This window comes from Xenopus laevis, chromosome 1L, assembly GCF_017654675.1.
Source record: "Xenopus laevis strain J_2021 chromosome 1L, Xenopus_laevis_v10.1, whole genome shotgun sequence".
Taxonomy (NCBI): domain Eukaryota; kingdom Metazoa; phylum Chordata; class Amphibia; order Anura; family Pipidae; genus Xenopus; species Xenopus laevis.
In genome coordinates this window covers 65,637,172-65,658,213 of record NC_054371.1, presented here as the reverse complement: position 1 = coordinate 65,658,213, position 21,042 = coordinate 65,637,172, and the positions used below count along the sequence as shown (strand labels likewise).

General features: G+C 39.8%; 1 protein-coding gene across 1 annotated transcript in view; it reads right to left on the bottom strand.

Moving 5' to 3' along the window:
- slc7a11.L (solute carrier family 7 member 11 L homeolog) overlaps nucleotides 1-21,042 on the bottom strand; it is a 117,615-nt gene that overhangs the window by 7,412 nt on the left and 89,161 nt on the right. Inside the window, exons 10-11 of the mRNA XM_018268696.2 lie at nucleotides 12,041-12,190; nucleotides 11,405-11,582 (exon numbers count right to left, since the gene is read on the bottom strand). Of these exons, the coding sequence (XP_018124185.1) occupies nucleotides 11,405-11,582; nucleotides 12,041-12,190 (328 nt within the window). The remainder of the gene's footprint in view (nucleotides 1-11,404; nucleotides 11,583-12,040; nucleotides 12,191-21,042) is intronic.

Here is a 21,042-nt window from a genome sequence, read left to right as displayed (position 1 = left end):
GTTAATGAAAGCAACACCCACCCCCTGTATACATGTAAATATGCACAAATGTAATTGTCTGTACTCAAAAACCACTGCGATCCTATACTTTCATTTAGTGATGGGTGAAAAATAATTGCTTGGCATGAACTCGCGGTGAATTTGCGCGTTTTGCTGCCGGCGAATAAATTTGCGAATCTCCAGTGAAAATCCACCGGCGTCAAAATCACTGTGTGTCAACACTATTCAGATGCCCATTGACTTTAACGCCAGCGTCAAAATTGACATGATCGACTTTTCGCACGTGTGTCTAAAATTGGATGTGGGCGTCAATTTTCTATTTTCACGATTTTTTTGCAAATTTGCCCATCACTACTTTCATTTGCTTTAAAAGGTATTTTTAAATACACATAATCTAACTCAGATGACCCCTAATAAAGCAACATTTACTTCAATTTACAAAAAAAAATGTACTGTAGCTGATTGTTTCCAATCTATCGCTGGAAAAAATAGTGAAAGCTCCTTTAAGGGTAACGCTTAGGCTTTGGCAGGGAAAGAAAATGAAACAAAGCTGGTTTAACACTGCCATCTAGAGGCAAAACACACAGCTTGGAAATGCACACTAGCTGGGTTTCACAATGAGCTTTCTGCATTGGGAAAAGGAAAAAGAACAAGAGCCTTGTTACATCAATATTATGTAGAAACCAATCCTAAAATAATGCTTGCATTCAGAGCCCCATGTTTATTTAAAGGACAGAAGAAACTGTAGGGATAAAAGGAAGACTTGTAGAGAATACATTTCAAAACAGAAAACATACTGTGGATTTAAGAGACACTGAACAGTGTTAAAAAAATAAACAGATTCTAAACCAGGCAGGCAAAACTGAACCACATTTCACTGATAGCTGAAGGCTACCGGATGCCGTGTAGTCCAGCAGTATCCAGTGTGTTGCTCTGCTGTATGCAAAGATCCTAGCACTAAGGACATGTTCATTTCCATTGACTTCTGGGCAGACCGGTGACTAGTAGCTGTGTCTGAAATCTGTGATGTGCTGCTAAGTGATAGATAAAGCCAGAGGATAGTGCTTTACAAAGAGACTTCTGCAATTACAGCCCTGCAGTGCCCCTGCAACAACATTAGTGGAAGACACACAGTCAAGGCTTTACAGGTATAGGACCTGTTATCTAGAATGCTTGGGATCTCGGGTTTTCTGAATAATGGATCTTTCCATAATTTGGATCTTCATACCTTAAGTCTGCTAGAAAATCATGTAAACAATACATAAACCCAATAGGCTGGTTTTACTTCCAATAAGGACGAATTATATCTTCGTTGGGATCAAGTACAATATACTGTTTTATTATTACAGTGAAAAAGGAAATCATTTATAAATATATATATATTTGAATAAAAGGGAGTCTGTGGGTGACAGCCTTTCCGTAATCGGAGCTTTCTGGATAAAGTGTTTCCAGATAATGGATCCCATAACTGTACCTCAAGGCACAGGGCCACAATTGGAACAGTGCTTTCGAAACAGAACTCCTTCGGCTACCCGGTATCAATCTACAATTCTCAGTGTTTTCTACAGAAAATCTTAAAAAATAAAAACCTCTCTGTTTTATATGAATTCAACCAGGAGCTCTGTACCTAAACATTGGCACAAATCCTCCTCAGAAGGACTAAGCCACAACGTATGACAATCTATTATCTTGTGCAATACAACAGACTTGAAGGCTGATACTCCCCATAGATGTAAAGCACAGATTTTTCATAAGGTTTGACTGACTATATAATCCTTCAAGTGTAAACCCCTGCTCAGTGATGTGACCAATCAATTTCCGTGCAAAATTGGATAATCAGTGGCTCAGTTTGACAACCTTCTGGAGTGTGTATTGCTGGGTCATTGGCTTTCCTAGAAATGTATGGTTCTGCACCTAGAACAATATGGCCAAGACATCCTAATGAAACAACACAAGACCCTACGAGTTTTTATTTTATGTACCCCTTTAAAAGAATTGGACAAAACAACCCAGTCCACCCTCTGTTATTTGAAGCTCTCGCTACCCTCTCAATGAACCAAGTAGTGCAGAGAATATAAACAGAAAGCCAGCTACTGCTTTTAATTACAATTACTTTCAAAAACATCATTAAAAAAAGTTCAGCTAATGGATTTGAGAAAGTTGCTTTTATTTTCATGTTTCTATTTTCTTTCGCTATACAATAAAAAAAGATTTTTGACTGAGGACCTGGTATAAATCCTCTAATGTAAGTGCAGCTTGGTTTCACTGATACAGAACAGATTTGGATTTTAAAACGTGTCGGTTTGTATTCTCTTCACTGTGAAATGCTCTCTGTTTTTATTCTACGTGACACATAAAAAAATACCAGCATCCCCGTATCTCTTGTCCAGTGTATAAGCCCAGCAGTGGTTTGAAAATCCATCTAATGGACTATTTCTATACCACCAGTATATTCCACTCAATTTACTCAATACCCAGTGGAGCTGCTTGAGTTTTAAGCTACAAGGCAGAAAACATGAAGCTTAGCTGTTAGTACCATACAGAAAAGTCAATCCTTTCTATTCTCATGAACATACAGGTAACTTAGCGGTAACCTAACCTCATGGGGACCGCCTGACAACTGCACTAGAATATAATACATGGCTCTAATGGGCCTTTTTACAGTAAACACTTGGATGGCTGCAATCTTTAAAAACCAGTTAGAGTATACTGGGCAACTCATAAAGGCTGACACAATTGTATTTTCCCCCTGCAACAATCTTCTAATAAAACCGCTCCAAGTCCTCTCTGATTCTTTTGCATTGCCTTATAAAACACAAAATGAAAACACAATACCTGTACATTGTATACATTACCCAGGCGGAACATGCTGCATGCTAGAGTGCATTGTCTGCTACAATATAAGCCTACAATGCTGCTGTAATAAAAAGCATTTAGTGCAGAGGCGCTCTCATTGTGTGTACTAACAAGCTGGAAGGCATAATGCAAGTCAATGGAAATCTTACTAAAAGATGCAAGCTGTTCTTTTAAGGTGCCCCTTCCTCCCTTGCTGACAGGGTTCAATAGCGTTCTGACCTGTATAGAAAGAACAGCTTGCTAGAAAAAACATATTTTAATTAGATGAGTTTTAATTATAGTTAATCCTGTGTGCCAAACATTGCTTTGGTCTGCAGTGGTTGTTAAACTCACATCTAATGATGCTTTGTGATGATGTTTACTGCAATAAAATTACAGCTGAATTACAATACTAAGCAAAACTTTTCTACGGCACTTACTGTATCTCTGAGAGGCATTTTAAGAAAAATATTATTTGGCATTTTGATTACTGAAATGCTTTTATGACACTTGTGTCTAAGGACCGTGAGCAGTAGAATGTGCCTGCACTTTGGCTAAGTGTATATCTTCAATTAATACTTTATTTTCTATGCTATGGGGGAAAAGCAAATGGAGTCTTGCACACAAAGAATATTCTGGCCCCCGGGGATGTTTCACAGCAATAACAATTCAAAATGTTTGGCCTGCCAGGTTTTTTGTAGCCCTTAGGGGCAAATTTAGTTAAGGGTGAGCAGTGTTTTTTTTAATGACAATGACAATTCCCAGGGACAACAGCATTTCACTAAAAGACGAACAAGACAATTTCCTAGCGAAAAGTTCAGCGCAAGAGAAGTTTTGCATTGTTAGGCTAATTTTTCACCCAGTCGAACGATCGTAAAGCTGGCCATAGATGCAAAGTTCCAAACATTCGAATCATTGTACGATTGGACTTCCCCATCTCCAGACCTGCCACTAACCATTCTGATCAAAGAAAGTAGTAAAAGAACAGATCAGCTGATGTTCTGCCCCTAACAGCAATCGTACGAAAGTTATGTCCGACAAAGCTGGTGACAGTCTCCCACTGAAAATCTGATCGGCAATACATGCAGACAGAGCTGCCATCAGAAATCACAGGGCCCCATACGGCAAAATTTCCTGGGCCCCCTGGGCTGCACCCACCGCAAACCCCACCTACAGGTCCGCCCTCCCCACCCCACAGGTCCGCCACCCACCACACAGTATGAAAACAAAAAAAATATTGGTGGCTAGGGTTCCCACATGTTAATAAAAAATAAAAAGATATTGGTGGTCAGGGCCCCCCATAAAAAAACATTTGTGGCCAGGGCCCCCCATTAAAAAATATTGGTGGCTAGGACCCCACATGAGAAAAAAAAATTGGTGGCCAGCCCCCCCCATTATAAGAAAATTGGTGGCCAGGGCCCCTTAAATGTCCATGCCATCCCAAAGTCAGCAGCTCTCAGAAAGATGGGGGGCCCGGCTATTCAAGTAAGTGTGGCATGGCCGGGCCCCCCTTACCTTCGGGGCCCCCTACAACTCTCCCCCCTGTCCCCCCCTGATGGCTGCCCTGCATGCAGAGAAATTCGGCAGCCGATTATTTTTTCGGGACTCTCCACACACGGTCCGAAAATCGTACGAATCGAGGATTTGTACGATTGGATATTTGCGTCTATGGCCAGCTTTAATCTGCAAATTTATCAAAGTGTGTTTCGCCAGGTTCATATTTTAATGTGGTATTATGTTTACAAGTAGTAACTGTTAAATATATATTATTTACACTTTTTTTTTAACTATTTGAAGCTAATGTCACATTTGTTTTAGGGTGGGCTCATGTCTAGGACAATAGAGGATCTCCTTTGTCTTTATTTTGCTTCCTTGGACATTTTTAATAATAAGTGGCCACTTCAAGCAATTTCACCAACAATCACTAATAAAGACATATACTGTATATGACATATATATATATATATACCCGCCATATTTAAAATTGACAGCTAAGTTTCACTAGGAAGAAAGTAACGCTAAAGAAAATCCGCTAAGAAACTTTCTCGCTGGCGAATTTTCGTTGGGAAAGTATGCCAGCGTTCAATTGCTGAGACAAATTTTCACATTACCTAATTAAATTTGCCCCTTAGGGAGTTGGGGATTAGGGATGTAGCGAACTGTTCGCCGGCGAACTAGTTCGCGCGAACTTCGACTGTTCGCGTCCGCCGCAAGTTCGCGAACGTCGCGCGACGTTCGCCAATAGGCGTTCGCGTCAAAATCGGTCGCCCATTCGACCATTCGATCGCTAAAATCGAACGATTTTCGTTCGATTCGAACGAAAATCGTTCGATCGAACGATTAAAATCCTTCGATCGTTCGAATCGAACGATTTTCGGATGATCGAAGTTCGCGAACAGTTCGCGAACAGTTCGCAAATTATGCCGGTGTTCGCGAACGGCGTTCGCGAACACATCGGCGGCGGTTCGCTACATCCCTATTGGGGATTTATTTACAATTGTAAAAGCTGAGGCTGCTGTGTTCCTCTATTGTTGTGTCTGTGATTAGTGTAATACTCAACTAGGGTCAGACTGAGGTGTGAAGAGTCAACCAGGCACCTACCCTGGATCGCCTCTGGTGTGGAGGCCCCTGGGTAGGAGCCCCAGTCCTACAACTACTTCTGCCACAATCGGAGGAGGTAGGGCAGCTGGGGACCATTGGCTGAGGGCAGGCAGGGGAGCAACAACCGAGGGCAGGTGAGGATATGGTCCCAGTAGATGGGGCCCATGAGGACCAGGGCCCATCAGGTTTTTCCCAGTGTCCCACCAGCCCAGTCCATCCCTATACCCTTCAATGCTCAGCGCCATCATATTGTGCAGCATTGTACCCTGCTGTTTTACTCTGTGTACCCCAATATGTTTGTAGAGTAATTATATTTGCAGGACATACAATTTCCCCATGACACTCATCAAGAATTACCACCACAGAATGGCATGATGTCAGGGGTAGACAGAAGAGGCAATTCGGAAAAAAAAATCTATATTTCATGCTCCACTACACTTCAGGTGAGCGGGTGGCAGGTGATTGAGGTGGATGCTGAAGGGGCAGGAGGAAAAATAAATACCTAGCTTGGGTGCCAGCACCTGTTGGTCCTCCTCTGCAGGATGAAGTATAGAAAACCATGTGGTGACAACAGCAGCATTAGACCTGCTTTTGGTGCTGAGTCTTCTTAATAAATGCTTCCAATAAAGTTAAATACTATACACCATTATTTTAAGGTAAAAGTTGATTTCTATCAGCTGCCAAATGCCAGCTTTTGCGCAAAGCATAAAATCATTGTATAGATGTAAAGGTCTATGTGTTTTCTAGCTTTCAAAATTTATAGATTTCCAAGTCAGTGCATGTTGAACTTGCGGTCACTTGCAACAGAGTTACTGGGTCATTAAACCAGGAGATCATTTCAATGTAAGATCTCAGATTCTTCATAATATATGGATGAAGAGAAATGTTCCATAACGCTAACAATGGCTTCTGATGCTTAAAGGCACGCTAACCCTTTCTTTCAGTTGCACTGTTTATTTGAAAAATGTAAGAGATGAGTACATCTTTTTCCTATTAAAAGATTGCCATACCTAAAACTCTGGTTTCATTTTCTTATTTGTAGGGGTCACTGTAGAAAATATATATGTTCATGTCTGGATTTATGCATACCTCCCGACATGTTGGAAACAGAAAGAGGGACAAAAAATTTATTGACCACGCCCATTTTTGTGACCACACCCAATAATAACCATGTCCATTTAACAAAATTTGGCAGGTTATGAAAGTTTAAACACATTTCTGTGTTTTTTATGTGTTATTACAGTTTTGCTAATGATGGTAAATTACCCTTTAAGTTGTGTAAGTTCTTATCTTATCTAAAACCATTGCAAAAGTATGTTAAGTATGTATTCTAGGCTCTTTGCCAAGAGCAAATTAAGTTATAATCTTTGTATTTTTTTTCTGGTAGTTCAGTGCAGCAGATCAAAGAGAAACTTTTTGGGGGACATATCAGCACATATCCAGGACTGCAGGTTGAGCTGTCAAAAGCAGGACTGTCCCGTTTTGCTTCGCCATGAATTTTGTGAATTTCCAGCGAAACTGCAATTTTGGCACCGGAGGCAATTCACCGGCATCAAAATGGGCGCCAGCGTCAAAGTTGGCGCTGCAAATTTGCGAAATAATCCAAAACGTAAAAAATTATTTCCTTTTTCTCTGTAATAATAAAACAGTCCCTTGTACTTGATCCCAAATAATATATAATTCTTATTGGAAGCAGAACCAGCCTACTGGGTTTATTCAGTAAATTTCTAGTAAATTTAAGGTTTGAAGATCCATTATCCAGAAAACCACTGGTCCTGAGAATTCTAGATAACAGGTCCCATATATATATATATATATATATATATATATATATATATATATATATATATATATATATATATATATATATATATATATATATATATATATATATACAGTATATACAGTATATATACTGAACATTTATAACTAACACCTTGCTACTTAATCTTAATTGGTTAATCTTAATTGGCTGTTCATTAAAGTGTTAATAAATCTAAGTCCCAAAAGGTTCCCAGGAGGAACCGAAACGTTGGACACAATGCTGTGTTGAAATAAAATACACTTTGCTTTTCTACAAATGAGTGTGCTGATCCTTGCATCACCTGTATCATTAATTTGATCCTGCACCTCAAACTCATACAAGTATCGAGTGCTGATACCCACAGGACGCATATATATATATATATATATATATATATATATATATATATATATATATATATATATATATACTGAACATTTATAACTAACACCTTGCTACTTAATCTTAATTGGTTAATCTTAATTGGCTGTTCATTAAAGTGTTAATAAATCTAAGTCCCAAGGCTCAGTTACACAAATTTATATTGGCCACTGTCAGTCAACAAACCAACTACTTTGAACATTATTACCGCTATTGGATAACAGGCTTTGCATGACTAATTTGCCACTTTCTTTATTGTCTTTAATTATGCTTCTGATAACAAATAAGGCCCTTCTGCTCATACTTGCTGCTTCATCTATTGATTTTGCAGGAGGCATGCTTATTTGTAAATAGTGTTAATATCTATGTGCTGCACAAATCTTTTTATCCCACCTTTTTCATTTAACTATTTATAAGAAAGATCTTCACGAGAGTTCAAGCTTGCCAACTACAAAACACCAAACAATGTTCGATATATATGTGCACTACACATAACTATCTCTCCAATATAGAGTACAGGTATGGAACCTGTTATCCAGAATGGATCTTTATACCTTATACCTACTAAAAAAATCATTTAAACATTAACATTGAGTTGAACATTTAGGGGCCGATTCACCAAGGGTCGAATATCGAGGGTTAATTAACCCTCGATATTCGACTGGGAATTAAAATCCTTCGACTTCGATATTCGAAGTCGAAGGATTTTAGCGCAAATAGTGCGATCGATCGAAGGAATAATCCTTTGATCGAACGATTAAATCCTTCGAATCGAACGATTCGAAGGATTTAAATCCAACGATCGAAGGAATATCCTTCGATCAAAAAAACTTAGGAAAGCCTATGGGGACCTTCCCCATAGGCTAACATTGAGTTCGGTAGCTTTTAGATGGCGAACTAGGAGTCAAAGTTTTTTCTTAAAGAGACAGTACTTAGACTACAGAATGGTTGAATAGTCGAACGATTTTTAGTTTGAATCCTTCGATTCGAAGTCGTAGTTGAAGTAGAAGGTCGAAGTAGCCCATTCAATGGTCGAAGTAGCCCAAAAAACACTTCGAAATTCGAAGTTTTTTTTACTTCGAATCCTTCACTTTAAGTTAGTGAATCGCCCACTTAGTAAACCCAACATGATTGTTTGCCACCAATAATTTATGATTACAGAGAAAAAATAAATGATTTTTAAACATTTGAATTATTTGATTAAAATTGAGTCTATGGGGGATAGCCTTCCCATAATCCAGAGCTTTCCGGATTATGGGTTTCCAGATAATGGATCCTATACCTGTACTATGTTTCAGCTTTCTAGGTTTTTTTTTTTTTTACAGTCGTTTTTACTTTTTATACAAATGTCCTAGGCGGTATCACTCTAACGTAACCATTTACTTTCTAAAACACAACTTCAGGTATCCTTATAAAATTTGTTTTGGATTCTGACGAGATTTGGGACATACTGTACTAACCTTGTGACATTAGTTGATATAAGATGGCCACACAGTCTAATAGATGTGAAACTAGATTACCTCATATTCTGATGCAGAATTATATTGGCTGTTAGCACAGAATATGCATGCATTTTAATAATTTGACAATAATTTGTACTCTTCATGGCTGGTTTGACATTCATGCTAGTATTACACCATTCTGCAGTCTCACAATCAAGTGTAAACAACATGATGGCCAGTTTCTAATTCCAAATCAGCTACTTCCAAATCAAGAACAAAATACCCCCTTTGCTTCTTCATAAAATACTATTGATGTTACTTATTTCAACAGTGACTGTATAGGAAGAACAATAATGTGTGTTACTTCTGTTCAGATCTCCCACTGTGAACTTAACCTGGACAATGCTCTTAGTACAGAGAACAGAACAAACTGCAGAGGCAATGTTATTGCACTTAACCCTTTACTACTCAACCACCTGAGCAGGTCACAAAATATAATATAAATTCCACAAATTGTATATGGAAACTCAAAGAGCAAAATTAAAAAGTTATTTTATACCGGCTGGATCAAACAGTGTGAGGAACTCGCTGGTTTCGAACCAGAGACCTGTTGTGTTCCAGGCACTGATCCTCTTGCTTGAGCCACAGGAGGCAATGTGGTGGTGGCCTGGATCTGATAAGATGCCTGTTGCTTTGCTGCCTCGAGTTCAGCCTTCCTTAGTACACGCCCTCTATCCAGCTGAGGGCAATTGCTCGTTTGAGGGCTATTTAAGCCTGATTCCCCAATACCGCGTGCTGGATGATTGGCCCTACTGCTGACTCCAAGCCTCATGACCTTGTGATACCCTGATTGTGTTCTTGATCCTGTTCTCCTGTTCCTGAAATATTCTGGTTCATCTAGTCTTGTTCTTGCCTTGTTTTCCCTGCTCTGTTTCTTCTCTGCTCCCAGTTACTCCTGATTTTTAGTCTCCCGGTATTGACCTCAGCCTGTTTTTGACCTTGTATAAACTGCCCGTCCTGACTTTTAGCCTGCCCCTCATATGTTTGTCTGCTGCCTACCCTGGAATTTTGGCCTGTACCTGGACTTGTGTTTTTTGCTGACGTTTATATTTCTGCAAAGGTCTGTAGACATTTTTGTTATTATACATCTTGAAATTTTTGTGTCTGTGAACCCACACACACAGAGAAAATCTTGAAAATACTCAACATTACTGTATTGTTTTTACAAGAAGTAATACAATGTATAGATTATATGTATGTGTTTATAATTGTCAAGTTAAGAGCCTTTACAGACTCAGGTGGCATATTTCAAAAAGAAACATACATACGTACATACATGAGCGTCTCTATAAATATATCAGTACTGTGACTGTTGAGATTAGGTATATTTGTGCACTTTGAATTAAGATTGATATAACCCTATACCTAAAGATGTAGAGCAAATATAGTTAAGGCTTGCTTTTAAGCATTTTAATCTTGTCGAAATCGTCTGATGTGTAATCCCATTAAGGGAAATCTAGCTGGAATGAATGATGTGCTCGAACCATAAAGTTGCAGTAGAGATGAATGAATTTGACTTATGATCTCAGCAACTCTGAACAATAACAGAGCTGTTACATTCCCAAACAACCACATTGCAATCTAATTTGATTTATAGATAGATGGATAGATAGATAGATAGATAGATAGACAGACAGACAGACAGACAGACAGACAGACAGACAGACAGATAGATAGATAGATAGATGATAGATAGATGATAGATAGATAGATAGATACAAAATAATTAAATGAATTGTTCAGTGTGAAAATGAAAACTGGGTAAACAGGCTGTGCAAAATAAAAAATGTTTCTAATATAGTTAGCCAAAAATATAATTTATGAAGGCTGGAGCGTCCAGATGTCTAATATAATAGCCAGAACACTACTTCCTGCTTTGCAGCTCTATTGGCTTCTACTGATTAGTTACCATGCAGTAACCAATCAGTGACTTAAGGGGAGCCATATAAGTCATAACCATTTGCTTTTGAATCTGACCTGCATGCTAAGGTCAAAAGCAAACTCACTGAACATTTATGTCCCATGTGGCCCCCTTTAAAGTCGCTGACTAACTAAGAGGTTACAGAGCTGCAAAGCAGGAAGTAGTGTTCTGGCTATTATGTTACACATCCAGTCACTCCAGCCTTTATACATTACATTTTTGGCTAACTATATTGGAAACATTTATTTATTTTGCACAGCCTATCTATTTACCCAGTTCATATTTAAACTGTTTCTTTAAAAACACATCAAAGAAGAGAGACACTTTTTTGAAATACAGTAACAACATTTTGTATAATACCTGAGAATGTCTGAAACCACTCTGGTTTGTTATCCCATATGATAAACAGGTAATAGGCAGGCACTCCAGTCAATGTAATGGCAAAACCAATCCCTGTATTGATGGGGTCTGCGTAAAGTGACAAGGCAACCATGAAGAGGCAGGTGAAAGAGAATAAAGCTGGTATAAATATTGGCACCTGAAACAGGAGAGAGAAGGTTAACTTTTGCAATCGCTGGATTTTTGTTTTTCAGGAAAAAATATGATTCTAGACTGAAATACTGTAACTCATTGAGTAAAGGTTGTGTATATTAATACAATTGCATCAAGCATCTATGATATTTTTATGACCATCAGAAAATAATAAATCATAAAAGCATCAATTCTACATAAAATGGAAACATTATGCAAAGAAATAAAATGAGAGCTAAAGTAAGTATAAAATGGTTGGAATAAATATTGCAGTCGGTGCTTTAAACGCCTATACATTTAGTAAAGCCAGAAGGGGTTTCCGAGTGTCATTTGCTTTTACTTAGTGCAGTTACAAGTAATTTTTATGAGCTTGTAATAAAGCATTTCTCTCAATATGTGTTGACACTGAGAGGTTCATTGCAACAGATAATGATTAATGGTAAACAGACGCAGAGGTGAATGTACCTTGAAAGGGCGATGCATCTCGGGTCGTTTGTATCTCAGATAAATGAGTCCAGCCACAGCCAGGCCAATAAAAAGCCACCTAACGAAACTGAAAAAATTCAGGAGGCTGTAGATATCCCCAGTGAAAAGCATTACCATTGTAAGCGGAAGCTGTAAAAGAAAAGGATTTTGTGATCCATATTCTCTGTTGGGGGAAGAATTCTACAAAATGCCTTTGTTAAAGTACATTATCACGTGTACTTTCTATACAAGATGCATTAATACAGATACTTGAAATGTGCCCATTGTAAAAAGCTCTGTAGAATGACTGAGAGCTGTCTTGTGAGTGCCTTTTTTCCCCCGATCTCTTTCTTTAATGCTATAATGGGAAACACAGGGGGTCTGTGTCTATTAATGGAATATGAGAAACTGCATGTGTCAGAAATGAAGACTGCAATGTAGCAGGACTGTTTCGCCTGGGATCCTCCATCTCTCTCGAGCTACAGAAGGCTTTAGGAGTCAGAAGGTACAGACAATAGTAGTTCTAAAGTGGTTGAATGACCTTAGGTTTGACAGGGCCGGCCTATAGAGAGAACACTGAACCAGAAAACCTTTCACTTGCTTTGCTAAGCACTAACTACAACATATACCTTGCATGTGTAAAGTTGACAGTTGTTACGCTGATTGCTATTAGTGGTAGCTTTGAGTGACAAATAAAAAGAAATATCAGTAGCCCTAACTGAACATAATAAAGGTTTGCTGCATATCCAATAATATGGAGTGTATTTGTTTAAGGATTAGTAGACATTCTTGCTTGGTACAGATGTGCGTCGAAATTCATGGCTTTGTCAGCGGCAACCGATTTCATAGAGAAATTTCTCCATGTGGCCTGTTTTGATGGAAAACAATGCTCCCAGCAGACATCATTGATTGTCCCCTTGCCTTCCATACCTGCTGCGTGTTTGTGTATAATCGGTTACAATGAAAAGATGCCTGCCATCAGAAATTTCTGACCCTGTATAAGTTATTTGTCTGGGGCCAACCCCAATAGACACAAGAGTCTGGTACCAAAACGTTTCGCTCCAGCAGGTTTTTTTTAGGACAAAAACTTGATGATTGTGTGATATTTTTTTTTAAACACAGCTATTATGATAATGACCCACTGAGAATCAGACGTTTTACTATAGAGGAAGCAAGTTAGTGATGTCCGGGCTGGACCAAAACCCACAGAACCCCAGGTTGAGCGGATTCGTACCAACTTCCACACACAGTTTGCGGGTGTTTCCTATGGTGGCTTCATTTTCTGGCAATGTCTTTTTATAGGCATGCACCTGCCCCGCCTCTTTTCATGACATCAAATATGGGCGGGTCATGCATGGGTCTATAAACAGAAGTTGCATTTGGGTGTGGATTGGAAATGAGTGGGTAAGAAACGGGTGCCTGTATATCACTAAAACAGATTCTGCAACTGCTGGGCATGCCAGGGAAAATAGGGAGCAGCAGTGGGATACGCAGCAGCACTGCAGCAATGTTTATGGATAATGTCTTTGTCCCAAACTGTCCCTCCTCTCGATGGAGGCCCTGACTCCAACTTATATTATGCGGATGCCTATTCCAGGGGTAAGGGGAAACAACTACTGTATATTAGTAACTAAGCCCTACACAGACTAATATCAGTAGCTTATTTTGGATCCATCATTAACTAATAGAGGTGTAACCCCTAGCAATCAAACCGGAACTAGCTTTTACACCTGTTTAAAAAAAATAATCTTATTCTGATGTGTGGCCCTTTATTAAATATATTAAGTTGCACATATGTTTGTATATACCGAATATACAGTAGGAATGGTTAAAAATTTTCAAGTGACAGGTACATTTTACAGTAAAACTGTATCTTTTACCCAGCAAGGTGTTGTCATTTGATAGCAATAACTCACTGTTTAGTCATTCTTTGTTTTTATCCCCTGTAAAACATGCTTTTTAACCAGAGAATCAATTTACTGACTAGTCTTTTTTCCATTATAAATGCGTACACTTGTTTGTGTCCTTCATTACAGTGGAGCCTGTGATGAGTCCGCTGTGAATTCTGAGACGATAGAGTTTTACTTCACTTCCAATTAAGCAAATTTAGCTTTTATTAGTCATACCTCTGTTTCAAAAGACTTCATGTCTGAGAAAGAGGCTGAAATAATCAGTCCCTTTCCATCCACACACTCCCAGGAAATACAGTCTAATAAGAAATGATTTACTCTTCTGCCTTCGAGAGTTAAATACCAGTAGCAGGTTCACATATCTGCTAGTGAAGCCCATAATGCAGTGCAGTGTGTTATAAAAGAAATGCATTTTACAATAGCGATGCATCTTTTTGCTTACAAGTCATATGGGCAGGTTCAGAACATGAGAAAAGAAATGCTTCACCTATTAGAAGCAAAGTATGCATTGGTTGATTTCTACTTGGAATACATGAAGAAGACAAAGGGGACAGGGTACTGTATATATTGAGTGGCCTATAAATATTTCTAATCCAATGCCAAACATAATGGGCATCATATATGCTATATTAATATTAGTGATGGGCGAATTTATTCGGCAGGCGCAAATTTGCGGCAAATTCCCGCGATTCGGCGCCAGTGAATAAATTCACAAAACCGCCGTGAAAATTGACAAAAATGCAACTTCTCAATTCACCCTTTTTTTTTCCTTTTTATAGTTTCTGAATTATTTGCCTTTTTTTTCTGACTCTTTCCAGCTGTCAAATGGGGGTCACTGACGCCATCTAAGAAACAAATGCTCTGTAAGGCTACACATTTCATTGTTATTGCTACTTTGTATTACTCATCATTCTATTGAGGCTATTCATATTCCAGGCTCTTATTCAAATCAACGCATGTTTGCTTGGGCAATTTGGCCCCTAGCAACCAGATTGAAATTGCAAACTGGAGAGTTGCTGAATAAAAAGCTAAATAGCTCAAAAACTACACATATGAAATTAAAACCAATTAAGAATTCTTTACATCATACTGAAAATGAATTTAAAGGTGAACAACTCCTTTAAGGTATGCTGCATTGAAGAGCGTCAGTAACGTATGCCAAAGTCAAAGACTATTCTTTATAGATGGAACTAGATCAGTAAGTGCAATAAAAACACTGGACCACATTATACATTTGGTGGTGTCTTGCAAAATCCAAGGACACAAGATACAGCTGCATATTTTATTGAATTTGCATTATGCCTGGGCTGATTCTTAGTTTACACTCAAATGCAGTATTCACTGACCATATAAATAGCTTAGATTGATCTTAGAACAGCATTCGCGGAGCAGAATGCAGCCTGCCAACACTCCCTAAGTTGTCTATCTGAAATATGTGCAGTTAGGGGGTGGGCAGGAGGCATGATTGAGGGCACTTGCTCTATATGATACCCCCAGCCTACACTTCATGAATACAGTGCTGCTGAAAGCCAAAGTCGTGGGTTTCTTACTGAAATGTCCCAAGTTTCTCTTTGATCTCCTGTACTATATAACGTTTCTGAGAATTAAATAAGTGGCTTTTTGGCAGACAGCTCAGAACACGCAGGACCTGCACTTAAGGTGGACATAGACGTAGAGATCCGCTCTGCCCGATAAGCCCAATATTGAAGTGGGCGATATCGGACTGATCCGATCGTGGGCCCTAGGGCCCAGCGATACGATCATAATGCAGGAGAACGGACTGTCCAATCACGGGACTGCATACACGCAGAGATGCGGCCGCGATCCGACTGGATTTTTTTAACCCCCCCCAATCGAGATCTGGCGACTTTCAGATAGATATTGATCGGGAAAGTCTGTCGGGTGGCCCCAGACACGTGCCAATAAGCTGACTCACAGCTTAACCCTTTAAATGCCACAGAACGTAGAATCTACGTTCTGTAGCAAATAACTTGAAATGCCACAGAACGTAGATTCTACGTTCTGCAGCATTTGCAGATTTGGGAACGGAGGAGCGGTTTGTAAAGCCGCTCGCTCCGTTCCTGCTTGTTCCCCAGCCCCTAGGCAACGAGCCTAGGCGGGGAACAAGTGGCCCCTGGGTCGCGATCGCCCAGGGGCCCCAAGGCAGCAGCAGGCACGTGCAGCATATGTGCCCTGCTGCTGCCTGCACTTTCAGAACGGAGGAGCGGCTTTACAAGCCGCTCGCTCCGTTCTTAGTGTCCCTGCCAGCTTACCCTTCCCCTAGGCAACGAGCCTACGTAGGGAAAATGGGCCCCTGGGTCGCGATCGCCCAGGGGCCCCAATGCAGCAGCAGGCACGCAAAATAAACGTGCTCTGCTGCTGTTTGCCTGCTGCCTGCTTTTTTTGAACGGAGGAGCGGCTAAAAAAGCCGCTCGCTCCGTTCATACTCGTCCCCCAGCCCCTAGGCAACGAGCAGAAGCGGGGAACGAGTGGCCCCTGAGGCGCGATCGCCCAGGGGCCCCAAGGCAGCAGCAGGCACAATGAAATCTAGGTGCCCTGCTGCTGCCTGTGCTTCCTAGCCCTACAGCACCGCCCACTCACCAGATCCAGCAATGAAGACGATTCCAGCTCATCATGCAGCCCTCCTGGACAACCTACAGCCTGCCACCCCAGGTTAGTGCCCCCCCCACACACATACACACAAACACACACCCACACACACCTATTGTACTAATACACTTACATTCCCACTTATATTCACACTTACACACACATACATTCAATTTTGGGGGATCAGGGGGGGTCACATATATTCACAGCCCTTACACATGCTTGCACACACTTGCACATGCAAACAACACGCATACAACACACAATTTGCCTGTTGTACACACACATACGCTATTTTGTGTGTTTTTATTTTCTTTTATCGCATCGTCTGTATTTTTGCCTGTAAAAACTGTTTTATTGCCATTGCGAATAGCGTATTTGCTAATTGCACCGCGCAATACCTTTTGTATGTTATTTCGGTGATTATATTGCAATTTCAGTGATATTTGTACATTTTTAGCCATTTTATTGCATGTTTAGCCATTTTATTTCATTTTCAGCTTTGCGTAGGTGTTGTTCGCTTATTTCTATCTGTAAAACCTATTTAGCTATGCTAAAATAATCAAACTTTGATTCTGACCGTTAATTACATTAGGCTAAAAAAAAAAAGCCATTGATTTTTGTGGTTTTGTTGGATTTTACTGATTTTATACCATTTGGCTCAGTTCTATGTTACTTCGTTTTGCCCATGGAAATTTTGTCTGCTATAGATTCATTTGGGGGTCTCTGTGCGCCACATAGTTTGGTATATCTATACATATTGGGCATCAAAGTATTCAGTAGACCCCTGGCGTTCATATTTAGGATGTTTTATGCTGATACGTTACGAAATGTGGGGCATATAATGGGGTAAAATTCAAGCTTTCTGACGATTTTCAGAAATTTGATAAAAACCGTTATGTTCAGCATTGCTTTGCAGTTTGGCAGTATGCAGTAGAAACACATATTTACCCATATTGGATTTGTCAGAATGTGTACTTTCTAAAAATATATGGTTTTCTGGGGTCTCTGTACTGTTAGGGGGGTCTAATGTCGCATAATACACACACACCAGGTGCTTATATTGCAGCAGCCAGCGCGTCAGCTGTGAAAATGTATATACAGTATTGTCATTTGGGGGTCTCTGTGCGCCACATAGTTTGGTATATCTATGCATATTGGGCATCAAAGTGTTCAGTAGACCCCTGGCGTTCATATTTAGAATGTTTTATGCTGATAAGTTACGAAATGTGGGGCATATAATGGGGTAAAATTCAAGCTTTGTGACGATTTTCAGAAATTTGATAAAAACCGTTATGTTCAGCATTGCTTTGCAGTTTGGCAGTTTGCAGTAGAAACACTTATTTACCCATATTGGATTCGTCAGAATGTGTACTTTCTGAAAATATATGGTTTTCTGGGGTCTCTGTACTGTTAGGGGGGTCTAATGTCGCATAATACACACACCAGGTGCTTATATTGCAGCAGCCAGCGCGTCAGCCGTGAAAATGTATATACACTATTGTCATTTGGGGGTCTCTGTGCGCCACATAGTTTGGTATATCTATGCATATTGGGCATCAACGTGTTTAGTAGACCCCGGGCGTTCATATTTAGGATGTTTTATGCTGATAAGTTACGAAATGTGGGGCATATAATGGGGTAGAATTCAAGCTTTGTGACGATTTTCAGAAATTTGATAAAAAACGTTATGTTCAGCATTGCTTTGCAGTTTGGCAGTTTGCAGTAGAAACACTTATTTACCCATATTGGATTCGTCAGAATGTGTACTTTATGAAAATATATGGTTTTCTGGGGTCTCTGTACTGTTAGGGGGGTCTAATGTCGCATAATACACACACCAGGTGCTTATATTGCAGCAGCCAGCGCGTCAGCCGTGAAAATGTATATACACTATTGTCATTTGGGGGTCTCTGTGCGCCACATAGTTTGGTATATCTATGCATATTGGGCATCAACGTGTTTAGTAGACCCCGGGCGTTCATATTTAGGATGTTTTATGCTGATAAGTTACGAAATGTGGGGCATATAATGGGGTAAAATTCAAGCTTTCTGACGATTTTCAGAAATTTGATAAAAAACGTTATGTTCAGCATTGCTTTGCAGTTTGGCAGTTTGCAGTAGAAACACTTATTTACCCATATTGGATTCGTCAGAATGTGTACTTTCTGAAAATATATGGTTTTCTGGGGTATCTGTACTGTTAGGTGGTCTAATGTCACATAATACACACACCGGGTGGTTATGTCGCAGCAGCCAGCGCGTCAGCCGTGAAAATGTCTATACATATTGTCATTTGGGGGTCTCTGTGCGCCACATAGTTTGGTATATCTATGCATATTGGGCATCAAACTGTTTCGTAGACCCCTATGTTTATATTTAGGATGCTTTATGCTGGTAATGATACATGGACAATAGGATGCTGGAAAGTTGAAGCTTTGAGGCAATTTTCAGATATTTCACCAAAACCGCCAAATTTGGCAAAGCCTTGCGACTCAGTAGTTTCGAGCAGAAAGGCATGGGTACCCATTTTAGATTCTGTAGAATGTGTACTTTCCAAATATGTATGGGTTTGGGGGGTCATATATTTCTGTGTTTTTACCCCACAAAAATGCAGTCAATGTGTTGATTTTTCATTAGCTGAAGTTACCCACAGGACAATTTGTATGTGCTAACTTCATTTTGGGGCCTCTAAATGCCATATACTTTGGTAAACCTATGCACAGTGGGCACCAAACTGTTTGGAGGACCCCTGGCAATCACAATTTGGGTGCTTTTTTGTGATACGTAATGATACATGGGCGATATGGTGCTGGAAAGTTGAAGCATTGAGGCAATTTACAGATATTTCACAAAACCCGTCAATTTTGGGAAAGCGTTGCAACTCAGTAGTTTGGAGCAATAAGGCATGGGTACCCATTTTAGATTCTGTAGAATGTGTACTTTCCAAAAATATATGGGTTTTGGGGGGTAAACATATATTTCTGTGTTTTTACCCCACAAAAATGCAGTCAATGTGTTGATTTTTCATTAGCTGAAGTTACCCACAGGACTGTTTGTATGCGCTAACTTCATTTTGGGGCCTCTAAATGCCAGATACTTTGGTAAACTTATGAACAATGGCCACCAAAATGTTCAGAGGAACCCTGGCAATCATATTTAGGGTGCTTTTTATTAGTACGTAATGACACATGGGTGATATGGTGCTGGGAAGTTGAAGCTTTGAGGCAATTTTCAGATATTTCACCAAAACCGACAACTTTGGGAAAGCCTTGCGACTCAGTAGTTTGGAGCAATAAGGCATGGGTACCCATTTTAGATTCAGTAGAATGTGTACTTTCCAAAAATGTATGGGTTTGGGGGGTAAACATATATTTCTGTGTTTTTACCCCACAAAAATGCAGTCAATGTGTTGATCTTTCATTAGCTGAAGTTACCCACAGGACTATTTGTATGCGCTAACTTCATTTTGGGGCCTCTAAATGCCAGATACTTTGGTAAACCTATGAACAATGGCCACCAAACTGTTTGGAGGAACCCTGGCAATCATATTTAGGGTGTTTTTTCTTGGTGCATAACGATACATGGGTGATATGGTGCTGAGAAGTTGAAGCTTTGAGCCAATTTTCAGATATTTCACCAAAACCGACAATTGTGGGAAAGCCTTGCGACTCAGTAGTTTGGAGCAGAAAGGCATGGGTACCCATTTTAGATTCTGTAGAATGTGTACTTTCCAAAAATATATGGGTTTTGGGGGGTAAACATATATTTCTGTGTTTTTACCCCACAAAAATGCAGTCAATGTGTTGATTTTTCATTAGATGATGTTAGCCACAGGACTATTTGTATGCGCTAACTTCATTTTGAGGCCTCTAAATGCCAGATACTTTGGTAAACCTATGAACAATGGCCACCAAACTGTTTGGAGGAACCCTGGCAATCATATTTAGGGTGCTTTTTCTTGGTGCGTAACGATACATGGGTGATATGGTGCTGAGAAGTTGAAGCTTTGAGGCAATTTTCAGATATTTCACCAAAACCGACAATTGTGGGAAAGCCTTGCGACTCAGTAGTTTGGAGCAGAAAGGCATGGGTACCCATTTTAGATTCTGTAGAATGTGTACTTTCCAAAAATATATGGGTTTTGGGGGGTAAACATATATTTCTGTGTTTTTACCCCACAAAAATGCAGTCAATGTGTTGATTTCTCATTAGATGAAGTTACCCACAGGACTATTTGTATGCGCTAACTTCATTTTGTGGCCTCTAAATGCCAGATACTTTTGTAAACCTATGAACAATGGCCACCAAACTGTTCGGAGGAACCATGGCAATCATATTTAGGGTGCTTTTTCTTGTTGCGTAACGATACATGGGTGATATGGTGCTGGGAAGTTGAAGGTTTGAGGCAATTTTCAGATATTTCACCAAAACCGACAATTTTGGGAAAGCCTTGCGACTCAGTAGTTTGGAGCAGAAAGG